The 20,682-nt window shown below is 31.8% G+C and overlaps 1 protein-coding gene across 2 annotated transcripts; it reads left to right on the top strand.

Moving 5' to 3' along the window:
• The first annotated feature begins 5,517 nt into the window (after window positions 1-5,517).
• LOC134707386 (N(G),N(G)-dimethylarginine dimethylaminohydrolase 1-like) lies at window positions 5,518-12,435 on the top strand. Of its 2 annotated transcripts, XM_063567099.1 has the most exons (6): window positions 5,518-5,897; window positions 6,410-6,512; window positions 6,768-6,967; window positions 7,389-7,520; window positions 8,718-8,867; window positions 10,499-12,435. In XM_063567099.1, the coding sequence occupies exons 1-5, from the start codon at window positions 5,601-5,603 to the stop codon at window positions 8,862-8,864; spliced, it is 879 nt and encodes a 292-aa protein (XP_063423169.1). In that variant the 5' UTR covers window positions 5,518-5,600; the 3' UTR covers window positions 8,865-8,867; window positions 10,499-12,435. The 2 variants fall into 2 exon arrangements, with proteins under 2 accessions (XP_063423169.1, XP_063423168.1); XM_063567098.1 differs by lacking the exon at window positions 8,718-8,867.
• Window positions 12,436-20,682: the final 8,247 nt, after the last annotated feature.

Here is a 20,682-nt window from a genome sequence, read left to right as displayed (position 1 = left end):
GAAGACTCAGTACTTTAGTGAGAAAGTTATCATCAAAGAGAGAAGGTCACATTTATCTTATTTACTAGGTTCTAACCATTTACTTTCTGTTTACATCAAACAATACATCTTGGGTACTAAATATAACAGGCTATGCTAATTCTTCACTGTGATGAGTTGGTAATTCATACAAGTTTGTGAAAATGTTATTGGTCCTCTAAGAAAACCTTGATGATTTGTATCAATACTTTCTAGACAATACATATAACAATTGCTGCTTGAAATGTCCTCTTCAATGTCATGTGACAAAATTCAACCTGAGCTTTAATATTATGCAGATCTTAAGAAGACGTTGTCTTCAATGTTTTAATTAACTTTAATTATTTTAACAGAAATCTGATGTAGTTCTTGGAAATTCTCCTTTCTATTTCTTATTAAATTTCCTTACCAGTTTGACAACTTAAACAGCTTTGGTTCTTGCATGATCTATAAGTAAACATTTCAGATTTGTGTCGACTTTCATATCCAAAAGATGTGAATCATCTCATCTCATCCAGCAAGTTTGGGTTTTTTTAACTCGCAGGCAAGCATCATTCATCTGCTGACATTTCAGACTTTTGAAGAACAGTTGAAATAGTGTCCAACTAGTACTGTATCAATGCTACTGCTGGTAGACTAATTCTCAGAGTGTCATCAGCTCAATAGTCAATGTCTTGTCACTGACGATTTATATACTTTCCCTTATTTGTTCATTGATAAATATATATTTTTTTTTTTAGAAAATATGGTTCAAACACTATCAGGCATTAGGTGACAATACATTTGGCTGTTCTTTTAGATTCTTCCTTTTCATACAGCTTAACTCTTTACATATTCAAACATCCTTGGTTTTCATATTTTCCCGTTTGAGTATTCCTGATGAAGGTTAATTGAGAAAAACGGTTTAGATGCATTAACTTTCATTGATCATACAACCACATAACAGATTAAAACACAATTTAGCAGAAGTGTTCCTTCAAAGATGCTGTTCGGGTTTTGCCGGTTTAAATACATACAAAAAGTACGGGGAAAAGCTGGCCTTTAAGTTGATTTCTTGCCATGAAATAGAAGTTCGTTAATCAGGTATTTAAAGTCTATTAGTAGGTGGAAATATCCTGCAATATTATTTCCACTGGAACAAAATAACAGTATGTGTTCATAACGGAATAAAGGGTATAAAATGTGTTCCAAGAGAATGAGATATGGCATTGTTTATAAAAAATAAAGTTTCAAAAAGAACTTCTGCTATGTGTGGACAATGTATGTTGACAATGTGACGTCAAAGTAGCCTTGAACAATAAATTCAGTATTTCTATTCCTCAATTGAAATACTGAGGGTTTTTTTGGACCAGAAGAAATAAAGTCAATTTGCAGAATCGTTCTTTTTTAATTTGTAGTAATTGATAAGGATTGTTAAGAGATTCGACAAATATATCCTAAATATATTTCATTCGCAGTGTAAAATTCCGAATATTGTTAAAACCGCTGGAAAACGAACATGTATCAAATTAAAAATTTGAAAATGACCTTAGTGTGAAATAAATTAATCGAATGTAGGCTTTTCCTTTTTGAAATTCAATGATAAACTGGTAAATTATAATCGAAGTCAAAGTTTTCAGACTTGTTCCTATCAAAGCTCATCACAAGTTAACTTGGGGAGATTAGATGATCTCAGATATTAAAAAAATGGCCCATTGGGCATCTGCCGAGTCGGAAAAAATGCAAATAAAAATCGTGGACCCATGTGATCATAATGCACCCTAATCTCAAGAAAAGGTAAGTATTAAGCGTGTAACCTGGACTTTCGTTTGATAACATATCTAAATATGTTCTGTCCTTTAGCTCTAGCTTATCGATAGTCCCTATTGAGTTTATGATATTGTAAAACTTTTGGTCGGCCATTTCATGTATACGTTCATTCAGCACCATTACTCAAAGTGTGCAAAATTTTATTTTTATGTTAAAGTGATCAATTATTCAAATATATCTGCTGGATTATCAGGTTAAAAGTGAAGTATCGGCTTTGTAATAAGTCGATTATCGCCCAATCTGATAATTGAAATATCGCCCAATCTAATAATTGAAATATCGATCAATCGAAAAATTACGTCATATGAGTATTATGAAACAGAAATCGGTCCAAGGACACAGTTATCGAATATAGTCCCTAGTGTAAACAGTGTATAACTTGCATGTTTTATTTGATACACTTTCCCAATTTATTTCTTGATATTAAATGCATGAAATATTAAGTAGGGGGATGTAATTACATGTAAAAAAAATTTGGATGCTGAATCTTTATGTTCAGTAGTGAATTGGTCCAGTTCTAAAAGGTCAAATTTTATCACGTCTGAGAAAAAAGTGAAATCACAAAAATACTGAACTTAGAGGAAAATCAATTCGAAAAGTCCATAATCACATGGCAAAATCAAATAACGAAACGCATCAAAAACAAATGGACAAGAACTGTTATATTCCTGACTTGGTACAGGTATTTTCAAATGTAGAAAATGGTGGATTGAACCTGGTTCTATAGCGCTAACCCTCTCACTTTGCTGAAGCTGTCAAACTGAATTTTACACCCCCTTAACACAGAATTGTCAATATTTTGAGTTAGAGCTGGTAGAAGTTTCTATAATTTTGATATTATTTGTCTCACTGGTAGTACACTACACTGTAAAAATCTTTTTGAGAAAGAGCTGGTGCGATTTTTTTTAATTTGAATCTATTGTCTAAGGGAAATGCACTACGAAATAACTGTGTTCTCGGGCCATCTATATCTTTATAAGATTGCTCATTTGCCGTGTTACAGAGTGGACTTGTTTGAATATCATACTAACATTGTGTTTACTATAACAAGCAAACCCTTAAGCTTGGGTCACACATTCACGATTTTTACTGTCGTCCTTGCAGGACCATTCCCGATTAAAATTTGTCAAAAGTCTGATCAAGATCCTGTAAATCGTGGATTTTAGAATTCAGACTCTAATTAAAATTTGTAAAAAAATTAATTTAATCACAACAAGAATCAGATATTGTTCAGGAAGCTTCGATATTCAACCGTTTCCAAGCGAAAGTGTCCCGTTAATCCCGTTCTCAATCCGATTTGTATCTTACGCATGGTTATATTCGACCGAGTCTGTCACGACTGCGTCCCGATTCTACCGAATGTAATCCGACAAAAATCAGGCAGTGACCAGACAGTAAACCGACGCTGACGGAAGTTATCCTTAAGAAAACTGCATGTCGGCATATTCGGGATGATCAGTTTTTTGTCGGAACGTAATCTTATCAAGGTCCGCTCTATCGCATTGCAAACGGCTTTGTCTGGTCTCAGTCGTTTTGTGTTCTGTAATTGTCTGGACTCTGGCGTAGGTATCATTGACGAATTTCGTATTAAGAAGTTGAACGGGATTGTTCCGGAACGGTTTTGGCAAAGACGGTTCGCATTCGACAACATCTGGATGCAATCTGGACTTAATCGGCAGAAAAACAGCAATGGAAAATTTCTCCAGATCATTCCCGTTCCACAGGACACCGCCCAGAAAACACAGATCATTCCCGTTCCACAGGACACCGCCCAGAAAACACAGAACATTATTAGAATTTTGAGCCGATACAGCAGAATCTGTCACAACAAAGTCACGCTTATAATCCTACTAGTCAAAATCTTCTGAGTTTTCCCCGAATGTTACGGGACGCACCTAACTGTCGGGGTGTTTGGCCGAACTATCCGGACCATTCCCGACCCGTAGGGATCTGTTACGAACCCAAACGACTGTGTTTAGAAAATGATAGGACATTCCAAAAAAACTGAGGATAGTGATCCGGTTTTTTTCACTTTTCGTGTCTTATCGCTGTCTGATCTCAAATGGAAGCAATAATCGGCAATGTGTGAAAATTTAAGTCTGGCATACTATTCACCATCGTAATGAAAACATATTGCAAAGTTATAGAAAAGTCAGTGCTCTAACATCTCTCTTAAAATTATGCAAAACAACCTTGACAACAAACTCATTCTTTTGGACTTTGTATATGCAGGAGTGCATACAAATTTCATTCAGTCTTGTGCATGACGCCATCACGAGTTGGATCTTAACAGACTGTTGTTTAATATCTGTTTCACAGATGATGAACGATGACCCCCCCCCCCCCCCCCCCCCCAACCCAATCCAGCGGTATGTTCCAATTGTGGTATTCTGGTAACTGCAATCCCGTCCTCTTTTACTAGAATGTGATTCGCCCCAAATTTGACTTAATAATATACTAGTAACATGTGAAACACGACGGGTGTCACTAGTGAAGCGGGATATATTTTACCTTCCGGAGTTCCAGAGAAGACCCCCGATTTTTATATTGGGGTTCGTGTTGCTATGTCTTTAGTTTTCTATGCATAGTTTGTTTTCAATTTACAAGTTTGAATGTGCCTTTGGTATCATTTACCCTTCTATCATATTAGGCTATGAGTTATATCCAGATATTTTTGGGTTATCCAACCTATAATTAATTGCTGGTTATCTGGGAAATTGGGTGTTTACGGCTTCATGAATGTCCTTTTCCGGCGAGGCTAAAATGTATATATTATATTTTTAAAGCTAGAAGCATATGAAAAAACAATGTCAAAGATAAACATATGTTATTATGAATAACAATATAAATCTGTTGAAACTGTCTGTGGCTTGCACATGTATATAAAATACATTTTCGGATTAGTAGAACGATAGTGGTGTAGAAAACTGCATTAAAATAAAAAGATAATTAGTCAGATAATTTGACTTATAAGTTATAGGTCAACACTGAATTACAAATAATTTTAGTGAAATACTGTTAGTGTTACAATACAAGTCCGAAATACAATAGGCTTGATGTAATCAAGACAACGGTTTTGTTGTTAAAACATTTTTTTTTCTGTCGGATTAGTAATTAATCTGCTGTTAAAAAATAAAAGATTAGCGTAAGCTCTTTGTTAATTTTAAACCAAACAAAATATAATGATGATGGTTTTCTGTACCTAAACAGACCTAACGAAGAAAATATGTTCAAAGATTTAAGCCCGATATATATTGTTGAGTAGCAACGATTTCATGATTCCTCAGTTCTTAAATTTTCTTTTTCTAAATTTCTAATTTCTTTCTTCCATATATTGACCGCCTTGAAGGCTTCAACACATTATTTACACAAAACAGCTTATGTTACAGGAGCAAACTTACAACAAGTTAAAGATTGATTCTGAAACATATTTGTCTCTGAATGATATATACAAACTGAGTCTACTAAAAATCAAGGATTACGGTACAAAAGTTATAAAAGAAGACATGATATTAAAAAAATGTTTTTCGTGAAAACGACTAACATTTTTTTGTTTGAAAAGAACAATATGAAACACATACAAATTTACCCGTGTATCTAATTTTAACTGTTTAATTTAAGTAAAATAACAACTTCCAATATTTTATTGACAAGCACCTGCCGCCGGCAACTTCAAAAGTTTACAAACATGACGTCACAACCGGAAGTCCAATCACTTCCGAGTGGAAACAACAAAATCAAGCACTGAACCACTGTCAGTGAAAGTAGCAAGAATGTCTAACAGATATGAATGTAACGCGTTTGAATACAATTTTGCCATCTTGGTAAGAATTCCTGACAGTTTTCAGAATAGTGCAAGAAAATTTGATCCCAAGGCAGAGGTTGACATGGAAAAAGCGCGTAAAGAGCACAAAGATCTTGTGGAGACTCTAAAAAAATGTGATGTGAGAACAATTGAGCTTGATGGGACAGAAGAATACCCAGAATGTCCATTTGTTGACGACTGTGTTGTAGCTATTGGTAATACGGCCCTGATAACAAGACCTGGAAGTAAAACTAGACAAGGAGAGGTAAGCCAAAGCCTAGTATAAAACCTATTAAAAGTCATAACAGGGCGTGACAAATTCTGTATGCTTGATCAAAGGTACCAATTCTAGCTTGAACTCATCAGGAAAGAGAGCACCTGTTGACAATAATTGATTAGTCCACAGAGGCTTATAAAGTAGGTATTAAGGGCTCTAAAATTTGCCCCTGTTGACTGAATACGGGTCTGTTCGCCCAAGATCACTTTCACTCCAATTCTTGTTCATACTCTTTTATGTCTGTTCCCTTTTTAAAGTTTTTGTGTTAATTATTTTTTGATAGCATTTTAGTTAGCTTTAAAACATGTAAAATAAACGGAAGAAGAAGAAGATAATAAGTTGTTAAGGTGTTCATCAATTCTAAACACCTAAACAGTTTTACCCTACTGCATCAAGAAACCAGTAAGCCAATGAATTTACACAAATGGTTATACCTTGCTATACCCCCTCCCCCCCTCAATTTTACCTGCTACATTGACATGTTTAAAATATACTTGCAGGTTAGTGAAATCAGACGATATTTACAGAGTCAGATGAAAATGACCATTGTGGAGATTAGAGATCCTGATGCGATTGTGGAAGGAGGAGATGTATTATTTACAGGTATGGGTTACTGACATTATTTAATCAAGAAAAGGTACACCTGTACTGGCTGTACATGTACATTTGTATATCAGAAATGTTTATAGATGTTTCATTAACATGATTAAGCAATATATTGGAATTTTCTTTATTGATGTGTTATGAATACATCCAAATTTTTTGTCCCAGTTTATGCAAGCATATCAAATCTGTAAAAAAAAATGTCTGCTTTCTGCTTTTGAGTCCGAAAGTAAAAAAAATAATATTATATTTCAGGAAAAGAGATATTTGTTGGTATTGGAACTGGTAGAAGGACCAATGAAAAGGGTGCTCAGGCTGTAGTTGATGCCTTCCCAGAATACAATGTGACACCTATAAATGTACCAGGATCTAGAAGACTCAAATCTATGCTCAGCATGGCAGGATGGGATATAATTGCTGTTGGAAGTAGTGAAGAAGCTCTTCTAACATTTAAGGTATATATTTTTTTCTTTCTTGAACTTGAGTTATTTACTACTAAGCGGTATGTAATTAAGTGGAGTCAACTATATTTAGACATATATGTAAAAAAAATTCCCTTCCTTTAAATTGTTGAGACGATTTTCACTTTCTTATTTTAAACATGCCTGATGGTAAAGACCCCTTGTCGAGAGTCAGTGTTCTTTTTTTCTCCAGTGGCCAATATTAGATATAAAAGCTGCTCGATCAGCCCCTGGTTTGTATATGTACATGCATTTAAAATTTTACACAAAGGTTGTTAATTACGACTTTGGGAGACCAACTAGTATAAACGTACAAGAAGTAGATTTAAGCCTTATAGATATGTATTATTCAATATATAATTAAGATTAGATTAAAATGATGTTAATGGAGAAACCTGATCACATTTTATTTCAGCAAATGAAGAGTCTTGCACAGTACAAGTATCGTATATTGAGACTGGACAGTGATGATGCAGCTAATATGCTGTATGTAAATGGTAGACTTATACACAGAAGCAGAGATGAAATTGGTGAAAAAAGTTATAGTGTATGTATTATATATTGTCTGTAAAACCTACATGAAAAAAATGTTAAGAATGTTTTTACAAAAGTAAATTAAACATGCACACATTTTTATTGCAGTTTTTTAAGGCATGAATATTTCGTTATGAACACTTCAGTTGTTGGTTTAAAGGTAATTGTCAACACAGATAATGGAAAAAATTAAGATAAAACTACATTTGTTTGATTTTTAATAAGAAATAAACAGGCAAAAATCATGTCAATTTTAAAACTTGAGAGATAATTAGTGGTAAATTGATTTTGTTCAAAAGTTTAATGAAATGTTAGTCAACTTAATGTATTTGTATCACACACTTTCACCACATTTGATTTTGTTGTTAAAGGTTACACACATATATTGTATATATGTATACACTGTATTGTTAACATCTACACTAATATAAATAATAATTTGCACATATATAATAACTAAAAAGAAATATTCTGGTGGGTTCTACTCAACTGCTAAAACATTTGATATAAACATTCATAAGATACTACTATCTGGCTTATTAGGGCTGGCTTGTGCTTATTTCTAACCTTTTGTAACCTTGAGCCTCTGTTTGGACAGGTGTAATAGCATGTCCTTCCTCAGGGAAAAATCATTTAAAAATCATGTTCAACTCTTGATCACCTATCATTCTTACAGTGTTAACAAGTTTAGATTTTAATCTGAAATGATATTTGGTAAAGTTATGTAATATTTGAAATATAAATATTGTTAAACTGTACTTCCTATTATCTGACAGAATTGATGTAATCATCCATTTAAATCTTATAAAATGTTGATTTTATTAATTGTTACTAATTTACTAGTAATGTAATAGTTTACATAGTGTAAACACTTAAGGCCATAAAAGAAACATGTAAATTTATATATAGAATTGCAGTACTAAGAAGTTTATATGATAAAAGTTTGAATATGAATTTTACTGTATAAATCCTAAAATATTACTTTCTAATCTTTTAAGGTTAAAAACTTTAAAATCTACATGAGAATTCCATAATATTGTTTTAATGGGAGATAACTCTAAATCAGACTAAATGCTTTATGCAGCAAGAACAAATGAATACATAAACTCTTTGATCATTTACAAGAAAAGATGTATACATGTACATGTTTTATTATATATATGACATGGCTTTGAATAAATGTTAATTGCTTTAGCATTTTTCCATACAGGCTATACAAGATAATTTAGACCATAATGGTCTGCATCACGAAGTTACTTGTCAGGAACTTACAAAATCAGGTGGAAATCTCATCCGCAGTGTCTTGTTGGTACTAGGCAATACCCTTTATCGAAAAATTATTTCCACCTTACCTTGAAAGGTAGTATAACAAATTTCGGTGTTAACTATGCATGTTATTTTGAGATGGATGGAATTTCAGTCGGCTTTAAATAGCATTGTTCTTTATTTGACAATTGGATTGTTTATTTGCTTGTTTATTTTTATAATTCAATTTTATTTAGGTTATTTTAAAATATTTTTGTTGTTGACTCTATTCGTATATTGATATTTATTAATAGCTTGAAGTTATTTGTCATTTGTTTTGACTAACTGTATCATATACTTTTGTACATCAGGTCGGAGTACACAGTTATCGTCCCTTGATTTTTGTTGTTCACAAATATAGTCCCTAGTGCGGACAGTGTGTTACTTGTCATTTTTTTTATACCCTTTCCAAATTTAATTATTTATGTTTTATGCCTCAAGTAGCAAGAAGGGGGATAAAACTACAGTGTACAAAAATTTGATTCATGAATTATAATGTAAAGTAGTGATTTGGTCCAGTTGAAAAAGGTCAAAAATTAGCATTTCGGAAGATGTCAAAAGATTTCGAGACCCCTTTCACATAAAATTGTCCATATTTTGAATTAGAGCTGATGAAGTTTCTATAATTTTGATATAATTTGTCCCAAAAGTAGTACAACACACTGTAAAAATATTATGGAGAAAGTGCTGGTGGGATTTTTTAAATTTCCATTTATTGTCTAAAAGAAATGCACTACGAAATAACTGTGTACTCAGACCATCAAGCATTTAATTTTTCGAATATACTCTTGCATATCAGGAGTATGTCTGAGTATTTAGAAAAATTGCACAACCTACAATGTATTATCATGCCCAATTGAAAATGACCGTGAAATTTGATGACCTTTATTCCCCCCTTTTTTTTGGTTTAAAAAGTGGTGATGGAAGAATTATGGTATGTTGTTATTAAAAGGTTAAATCTAACAGCATGGAATACATTTGTTTTTTGATTCATTAACTTTATTTGTTGTTTGCATGTACTGGCTTTATTCATGTAACATTTGACAATGCTTTTGATATTACGTGATAACATTTTTTATCAAATTAAAAATGGTTGCTAAAATCTTTAAAAGATATTAACTTTCTTACAAAGACAAAATTGTATTTTTGGAAGAAGTGTTATTTAACCATTGTTACAACTAATTAATAAGCTTTTTATGAAAAATAATCAAATTAAGAAGCTGTATCAAACTTGCAAGTTATACATATATTCATTATATACCAATCATTCTTTAGAGATCTCGATTAAAGCTATTTTATCTTTGTCCAGTTTAAGGCAAGTATAGAAAAGTCACACATTGGCAGGTAGCAGTTTTCATATTCATTTGTTACATTGTATTATCAATTCTATAAACCAACTTACTTTCATGAGTAATTTTGATTTTGAATCTTTCTCTATTATAACTGTTAGGCTAACATAAATTATCAGTCATATGTAAAATTTGGATCTTCTATTCTTCCCTTGTATATAGAAATTAAGAAAATTAGAAAAGTATTGAAATAAATAGCCTTGAAATCCAAGAAAAGGAGTGACACAAAGATAAGTATTTTGCAAAATAAGTTGGATTATAGTTATCATTACAAACATATATAAATTATATATATATTAAGATGCATATGTTCTAATTATATGTTTTTTCTTTATAGATACTGGATGAAAAGATTACATATGCCAAACACAAGGTTGGATTTTGGGAGATCAGCAAGACTGGTGGCTATTTGTCTAGTGCTGTACTACTAATAAACAGGAACAAAAAGCCTAATTCTATTGTATCTAACATTACCAGAGAGGATACAACTAATTATTCTGAATGGAGGGCTTTGTAAAGGGATTTGGAAAATTGCAGCAATATTTTATAGCTATTTTAGATTTTTTATGGGTCTGGCATTTACACATAAACATATGCATACAGTATGATAATTCTTGTGAAAAAAACCACATAGGTTTTTCTTGTTCATGATTACTGCAATTTTTTTTTTAAACATAAATTGTAAATGTGACCTTAATTGGAGTTATATTGATTAATTTTTTAATATTTTTAAATCTTTTTTCTTGAAAGTAAATATTTTGTTGACTCTTTGACACATTCTTTGTTTCCATTTTCAATCTAAGCGAAGAGAGTATAGGGATTATACGAATATATTTATTTGGATCTGTTTTTACTATTTTCCAAAGGGATTCCATTACAACATTTAGTTATTTTGCAAGGAAAATTGGTTTGGAATTTGATGATTTTGATATAAATCATTCTAATGAAACTTATAACAATTACAGCAAAACTATCTTAAAAGAATCATTTGTTGTTGTTGTATGTACATAATGATTTATGGTGCTATAAATATCTGACAATCTAGGAAAAATAAAACTATATTTATGTCTGCATGATTTTGAACAACCTGAAATTATAAATAAACTATTAATGCTTGGTATATGTGTTGTCTGTGTAGATGCCAGTAAAGTTTTAATCAAAATTATGTCCTATTCAAAAGTGGACTGGTATCATTTAAGATGTAATTCTGATTTTAATTTTAATACCCAATTTATTTGCTTATCACCTTAGCTATTATCTTTTTAAATACTGCCATATCCATATAATGTTATATTGTTTTTTAGAATTAGATTACATTTTTTTTTTAGCAAAATCATTTTAATGTGCATATTATTTGTATCGGCTAGAAAGACGAAAAAATAGAGATTTCATTGAAAGTTTTCAATGCTTCTAAATAAGCACTGCTTTAGCTATAAAAAATAATATGAAACAATTAATAAATTTTCATCCAACTATGTCATTGACATTCTTTTCTTAAGGTGGTGTATAACACTACAGGGAGATAACTGTGTAAAATTCTTGCTCTGTTGTTAAGGAAATATTCAGCCTCTCATTGATAAAAAGAAGTGTTTATCAATCTGCTGTTTATCTAATGAACAATTTCTTATAAAGTGTGTGGTTCAAGTTGATTGAAACCTTCAAATTTTTGTCAAAGGGTAAAATTAAATATTTTGTCAAAATGTTAAGAAAATTAAACAAACCAAATAGACCTCTTTCGAATTCATCTGTCACCAGGAAAAACTTGTCAATTATGCATGCTTTTATGACATCATTAACCAGATAGAAGGGATCCCTGTATCCCTGACCTATTAAGCGTTTTGATGATCGTCATTGTGCAGGATAAACTAGAAATAATGTTTGTTGTGCAAGTACTTAATCACAATTCCCTAATGACAGCAGTGCTGATTGTCAATTATGAGAATTCAATTTGCCGAAAAATTCATGTAAAATAGAATTATAGCTTTCCAACCACTTGCTTAATATTGGAACGAAGTGACAATGCCCTAAACGCACAAATCATGTTCACTAAAACAAGAGTTTATGACAGAAATGCATCGAACTCAAAAGTTGTCTATTAATTTTAGTCAAGGTGTTTGGTTCCACCTTAAATAAATATATAATACTTTTATACAGTAAATTAATCCAAGATTGATTAAATCAGTAAAGTTTTTTGAAAGAAAATTGAAAGGTCTTTGGTAAATCAGTCTGTATTCCTTTTGAAGATTTTAATATAATTTATATTTCATGATATTATGAATCAAAAACAATAAAGAGGTTGGAATCTCCCCAAAAAAGGAAAACTACAGCTGTCATTTCTTAAATTATTTAAATAAGATTTGGATTTTGCTCTGAAAATTTAGTGAAACATTAGTAATAAGATTTCACCTATAAACCATTTAAAAAGAAAAAATGAATTTTTGTAATTCATTTATTATTTTGAGTTTATTTCATGTTGAGAGTTGTTAAACTTATTAGCTTGTAAAAATTTATATAAATTTACCTCAAACTTGAAAAATTCCATGTTGATGTTTAGCAGGTACTATATGTTGTAAAGTCACTGTTTTTGGTGTAATTCCTTTTAAGGTTGTTCTGTGATGTTTTTTTTAATGTCAAATAATCGATTTCTTACTTCAAATCATCTTAAAATCTTATTATTTTTATGTCTTACTTTTTCCATTCAAATTTGAATGAAATGTTTAAGAGTGTTTACTTGCTCAAACAGAAAAAAGTAAAAATAAGTTTGTTTTGAAGAAATTCATAATTTTACTATTCAATTTATTAAGCAGAACAAAGCTTGAATTGATTCTTTTTTTTTACCATGTTATATACCCTCATTTGTGTTGTGAGTAAATTTATTTTTTATTTTATTAAATATATTTTAACTAAATTTTATTTTATATAAATTTTATGTTGTGATGTTTAATTCAGATATTTTTTTTGTTATTGGTGTAAAGAACATTTTCTATAATGGGTGTTAATAAATGTATTAAACATGTTATTTTTTTTATGAATGAAAACTTACATATTTTCAATATAGATTGATTTATCTTGACAATTGTTAACAATTTATGCATATAGATTGGAAAAGCTATTTTTTTTTTAACTTTTTATGCATGATTTCAGATATTACATCTTAATCATTATCTCAATTGTAGATTAAATCAATGCTAATAGCAATTTTCATACAATCATGTCACTAAGATTTTTTTTGTATATTAATTCTGTATGAAACCAAACTTGTATTTTTCAATTTAGCATTATTGTATATGATGTTTCAAATTTAGAATTGCAGCTTCATTGTGAAAATATATATAAATATATGAAAAGCCTTACTTATTATTTGTTCTTATTGTGTCACAACGATGTTTTCTTGTCTCATGTCTGAATGTATGGGCTGTGCCATTTATCTAAGATATTTAATTTGTCTGAATTTAGTAGTAAAATGGAAACAACATGTAATTAATTTCATGCGTCCCAAGCGCTTTTCTGAGTTTACCTTCATCAGGAACACTCAAAGCTGAATATTTGAAAGCAGGTGATGTATGAGATCCGTCACAGTTGAAGAATTATGTAACCAAAAAGTACCTTAAAAATAGCAAATAAAAAATACTGTAAATTCAGAAATTATTGCGAGGTTTTTAAAGGCAGTGCTTTAAGGCCATGAGGTTCATCTTTTCATACGCAATCTTTGCAGGGGGTCTTTTGGCCAGAAATAGATCCGGAAATGTTCGAATTTCTCCTCTTCTTTTTATGGTATAATATGGTTTTTGTTTCTTTCATTTACATTGGGGACTAAAGAAACGATCAGTGTGTATTGTTCGTTTTATAGAACTTGTTATTAGTGTGTATTTTGCATTATAAGCAGTCAACCTGACTACAAACTATTATTATGTGTATTCCGTGTGGAAAGAGGTCGGGTCAATTTCGAGTGTTATCTGACATCTAAAGATTCTTTAATTAGTTCAGACGTTGATATAACAATGAAAAGTCGACTGAACATGATTAATATTGCATCTTCTATAATTCAAAGCTGAATTCGGTTTATGAACGAGAAACCGTAAAAGCGTTTCTAGTTATGTATGTTGTCTACGTATTATCCTGGTTCCCGGTACTACGTTCCGGGTATTAGCTATTTGATATATGTGATGTGTAACATTACGATCGGGTACCAGCCAATCTACGTGTGTATGTGTACATGATGTCCCGCCAAAATGGCCGATTTACAGCTAAAAAAATAGTCCATAAACGTTCCGTATAATGATATGCAAATTCATGATTAATCGTAACTTTTTTTTTATCTTTGTATAATAAATATAACAAAATGGATTCCACAAAATTGAAAATAGCATTATTTTACGAGGATTTCTCATATTTTTCTCACTTCTGGGCGCAGTAATACGTATGTTTTGAAGAAGCTCGAAGGATTTGACAAAGTGAATTGAGAAGGAAACGGATAGATATACGTCCTTGCTATCAGGTAAAACAATTTAAATGTACAGAACAAAACATTTACTTCACGCAAATAGTACAGGCTTAAGCTTTTTACTGTCTTACACGACTGTAGTCGAGTGTTTAAACGACGGCGGTGGCCTACAAGGTACGGGTCATACTGGGTCAAGTCTAAATATGTAAACATATCCACGAGCTATTAGGTAGAAAGCATCGTAATGCAATGTCTACAATTTTTCCTCCTTTATACATCGTTTAACCAGATATATTTCTCCTTTATACATCGTTTAACCAGATATAATTCTCTTTCAAATACTCTTTAACACGGATTGAATGTACGTATCTTTTCTAGTGTTTTCTTGTCCTTATTTAAGTTCATTTGTCGATGTTTAAATATTTTTGAACGACTGAACACAGGAGTGAATGAATGCAACAATTATATATACATGTACTGAAGACTTGGGCTGTAAAATGATAGTGTACGTATATCATACTGATAATTATTCTAGCAGTAATTATGTTAATTTAGGATGTAATGACCACAGGTATTTGGGGAATGGACCCCCCTTTTTTTTTGGACCTCACTAAAATAAAATTTTGGCGTTTTTTTATTCATTTACAATTTTCTACAATGCATAAACATATATCAAGTCTCAACAATCCATTGCTAGTCGATTACAATATTTTTTTTACTATCCATACGAGCCCCAAGTGAAAGTTTCTTTTTTCACTTGGGGCTCGTATGGATAGTAGAAAATTATTGTAATCGACTAGCAATGGATTGTTGAGACTTGATATATGTTTATACATTGTAGAAAATTGTAAATGAATAAAAAAAACGCCAAAATTTTATTTTAGTGAGGTCCAAAAAAAAGGGGGGGGGGGGTCCATTCCCCAAATACCTGTGGTAATGACAGGTATTCACGAGTTATGCCTCAGGCTTTCTGAAAAAATATCAATGACAATGTAAACAGGAACAAAACATTGACACGAATGATGCTCTCTTCTATGTTATAGTTATTTAGGTATGTGTGTTGCACAAGTTTCAAAAAAAACTTAAGTTATAAAACCTTTTTTCAGGGCACAAACCCACTTTAAAGAGACTTGTCTACTGCCATACCCATCCTTTTTTCATGCTCCATTTGCAAGCAAGAGACTGAATGGTTTGCAAAATTAAAAATCAGGACGGTGTCCAATTAAAACAAAAGAACTAAACTGGATGAATATTGTAGGAGAAATCTAGAGGAAAGTTTTGATTTGTGAAATTGTTTTTCCTGAAAAGTCATTCATCCTAGCCTGCAGAAAGGAACTATAACTGTCCACCACCAACTGACGAGCTAATGTTGAGCTTCACATTTGGAATTACTCAAATACCATCAATGTCTATGTTTTCAGCACAGATTTCACAAATTATGACAAAGCTGTGCTTTTTTTTTATACATGTTAAAGAGTTGTATACTTAATTTAATTTTTTTATCAATAAATATATATTGTGTCATTTAAGAACTTGTATTTTGCCAAAAAATGCATACTAGTGAATGAAAGTGGTGCAGTTCATTTTGCTTTGGTATATAGAATTGAATTACAATTGTTCATGTTATTGGAATGCTTATAAAAATAAGGAGATGTGGTACAATGTATATGATATTTAGTGAGTTTATCAAGCAAAAGTGAATAAGAAATAGGTATAAGCAGTTACAGGTACTACTGTACAATCTCAAACTATGAGAAAAACTCATACCGTAAAGAGAATTTCATATTTACAAGTACATGAAGTAAGTTTTGTTTTTGCGTTGAATAATTTTCTTCTATTGTTTTAATTGCAAATATGGGAAGTGGTTAAATGCTAATGAGACAGTTGTTATGGCCACAGAGCTTTAATTGAAAACTTCTTTTTCATTCATACCGGTAGATTTTGCCTGGAGTTAGAAACATATCTGCCAACTTTTCAAAATGCACATGGGGGTTTTACGTGAAAGATGGTCAATATAGTCATACAAAACCTTCAAGGGGGCCTTCAAATGGAAGCAGGACAAGTTGCCCCACTGGCTAATCGCCCCACTTTTTTAAAAACTGCCACAAACTGATTTATCAAATCGCCCCACATGTGAAATTGGTTAAATCATGTTTAATATTACTCCTGTCAACTCGCTCTACTTATAAAAAAACGGTAATATTAAGATTAATATATACAATTAAAAATAAAAACTCGCACCACTTTAACGAAAACTAATCTACACAGAATACAAACAAACCGAAAATTAATTTAATTACTATTATTGATATATACTGAAATTATAATTCTAAAAATAAAACTGATTGTTGAAGAATAACTGTAAGTTTTGAAGCTTAGTTATTTGCATAACAGTTGAAAAGAAACCAGTTAAATGTATCAAAATGCAATATAAGGAATTTAACTTATATTTAATGGAATAACATCTTTTTCCATAAGTGGGGCGAGTTGGCATTACTAAATTCATCCTGGTTAATAATATATTTATCTAGATTTCACCCATTTCCATTAGGTGGGACCAGTTGGCAGGAGAAATATTAACGGGATTTATCACAGTTCACAAGTGGGGCGATTTGGTAATTCAGGTTGGGGCAGTTTTTTTGTCGAGCCTGCGACTTTTGTCGCAGAAAGCTCAACATACATTGTAGGGATAGTGATACGGCGGCGGCGATGTTAGCTCAGTTCTTAATAGGTTTATATTTTAGAAGGTCGGAGACCTGGATGCTTCATACTTTGTATATGGTTGCCTCATGTTATGAAGATTCCGTCGGTCACATGTCCAATGTCCTTGACCTCATTTTCATGGTTCAGTTACTACTTGAAAAAAAAGTTAAAAATTTTTGTAATGTTAAATTCTCTCTTATTATAAGTAATAGGATAACTATATTTGGTATGTGCGTACCTTCCAAGGTCCTCTTGCCCGTCAGACAGTTTTCACTTGACCTCGACCTCATTCCATGGATCAGCGAACAAGGTTAAGTTTTGGTGGTCAAGTCCATATCTGAGATACTATAAGCAATAGGTCTAGTATATTCGGTGTATGGAAGCACTGTAAGGTGTACATGTCCAACTGGCAGGTGTCATCTGACCTTGACCTCATTTTCATGGTTTAGTGGTTATAGTTAAGTTTTGTGTTTTGGTCTGTTTTTCTTATACTGTTTGCAATAGGTCTTCTATATTTTGTGTATGGAATGGTTGTAAGGTGTACAGGTCTACCTGGCCGGTGTCATATGACCTTGACCTCATTTTCATGGTTCAGTGGTCAAAGTTAAGTTTTTGAGATTTGGCCTTTTTTTCTAATACTATATGCAATAGGTCAACTATATTTGGTGTATGGAAATATTTCATGATCTATATGTCAGTCGCACAGGTTTTATTTGACCTTGATCTCATTTTTTACGGTTCATTGCTCAGTGTTAAGCTTTTGTGTTTTGGTCTGTTTTTCTTAAACTATAAGCAATAAGTCAATTTTATTTGTTGTATGGAAGAATTGTAAGCTGTACAAGTCTACCTGGCATGGTTTATCTGACCTTGACCTCATTTTCATGGTTCAAAGGTCAATGTTTAGTTTTCTTGGTTTATGTTAAGATTATGTGACAGTTGTAATAACGCTTTATTATTAGGACTATCAACATAATATCAATGATTAGTAAAGAAGGCAAGACATTTCAGTGTGTGCACCCTTGTTTTTAAAGTGGGGCGAGTTAGTGAAAAGTGGGGCGATTTGCCATGGATTCCCTTCAAATATATTCTAATGTGGATTTTGGCTTCTTGGTGCATTAGCAAGTTCATAGCCATTGTTAAATTAATTGTTTTCTTTAAAATAGTTGACAAAATTGCCCTTACAAAATTTCCATTTGGGAGCCTTGAGCTCGATTGGGGAAATACTCTGCAAAAACTGACAGTTGACAGGTATGGTCATCAAAAAAGTTGACATGTTACTATGTACATTTACCATTATGTTACTTGATGTCCTTGCTATACACACAGTACAGAGACTAGTCAATCTTTGTGAACTTTTTTTTATGGGAGTCATAGAATATGTGTATACAATCAATAATTAAAAATAGTCTATATTTTGAAAAGGAAAAGTTCTTATATGTCTAAAGAAAAGGGACGAAAGACACCAAAGGGACAGTCAAACTCATAAATTTAAAGCAAACTGACAAGGCCATGGCTAAAAATGCATTTCATGGGAGGCACAGAAAATATACTGTAAACAGTAGACTAGATATAGGTGAACTAGGTACAAAAGAACTCTAAATCTTAAATTCTACAAACCACCTCTGTTCTATCCATGGAAGATAATGATATAACTGGACTAGAAATACACACAACCTGTAATTAACTGCCTTTACAGCGCTTTCGCGCTTTGATTATTATTGCGAATAATGCGACTGAGTTGTAAACGCAATAATTAAAACTCGCTTTTTGTAATATTTGAACTGACTTAAGCATGACTTTTCTCAAAATCGTAAAAATTAAAATCGCATTCAAGTGTAAAATGACAAAATCGCAATAATAAATGCACGCAATAATTTCTGAATTTACAGTATTCAGCTTGACAATAGTTATATAAATATGTCAACACTATTGGAATTGACATTTTACTCTTAATAGAGTCATTGCCCTTTCTTTAACGATTTTTACCAAAAGGTGGCTATTGCTGAAGATTCATGGCAAAATAGGTCTTAAGAGCCTCTAGTTACACATTATGGACAGCACTATTGAAGATAGAATGAAATTTTGAATAGCAAAAATGATCAACAAGATAAGATCTATACTAGGAAATATTGTCATTCTTACATTCTTTGCAATTTGTTTGTGTTATTGGCTTGGTAAATCTATAGTAGACAGATAATCTGTTGACATACATTTAGATACAGACAAGACACAAACAGTGGGTGTCGAATGTGGAGCAGAATCTGCTTACCCTTCTGGAGCACCTGAGATCAACCCAACTTTTTTGTGGGGTTCGTGTTGCTCAGTCTAGTTTTCTATGTTGTGGTTTGTGTACATTATTTCGTCTGTTGGCTTTGTCAGTTTATTTTCAACTTGTGAGATTGAATGTCCATTTGGTATCTTTTGCCTCTCTTTTAGCATATTATTCTTTACTTTAAAATGCTCCATCATAGAAATTAAAATTGATTTGTTCAATAATTTTTAGGTTTTTAAATTCATAAACTTTTTATAAAATTTAAAAGAATGTTCTTTATGTAGTTAAATATCATCTAAATATATACCAAAAGGTAAATACCTATTTCTAATAAGTTTATTACTAGTAATACAAATTAACAAAATTATACTGCTTGTCCTATATTTCCCCTAGTTAGTAGTGTAAAAAAAAATTGTAAATCCAAAATTGAAATTCAGAAGACATTCGGTTTCCGGACACTTATCTTTATGTTTAGTGAATTGATCACTATGTTATTTTACAAAGGAGGTTCAATACCACAAAAGGAAGGCTGGGATTGCTTCAGGGGGTAATAGTACCAACAGTTTAGGAATAAGGGTTCAAAAACAGCATTTTTGTAGCTCCCAGACAATAACATGTGTGCAAGTTTAAGGAACTTTCTGAAATTATACCACAAGGTTCCATACTATGAATTGGATTGAGTTTGGGGGTAATTCCAGGGGGTCAAAAAATGTTTTCATTTTCAATTGGTTTGGCGTTTGTAGCGTCATATTTTCCATAGTTTAGAAATCTGCCATAGATTTGAGTCCTACATATATATAAATTTGGCTGTTTATAAACCATCTTACACGTACTCTGCTTGAGTGACTGTATCATTAAATAGTATGAAAAATATTCTATGGTTTATTATACTTACTTGACACCCACGCTTCCCGTTAGTCCATCTTGCTCTCAATCTTCAAGATCATTTAATAAATGGAAAACAACACGTTTAATAACTTATTGCTTATTAGAAGCGCTTTTCTGGATTTACCTTAATCGGGAACGCTCAAAGTCAAACATTTGAAATCCGAAGATGGATAAGTATCGAAAATCGTTGAAGAGCTTTATGTCAAAAATACCG

The sequence above is a fragment of the Mytilus trossulus genome, chromosome 2, assembly GCF_036588685.1.
Source record: "Mytilus trossulus isolate FHL-02 chromosome 2, PNRI_Mtr1.1.1.hap1, whole genome shotgun sequence".
Classification (NCBI taxonomy): Eukaryota; Metazoa; Mollusca; class Bivalvia; order Mytilida; family Mytilidae; genus Mytilus; species Mytilus trossulus.
Note: the sequence above shows the minus strand (reverse complement) of the source record. Positions and strands in the feature narration are given on the sequence as shown.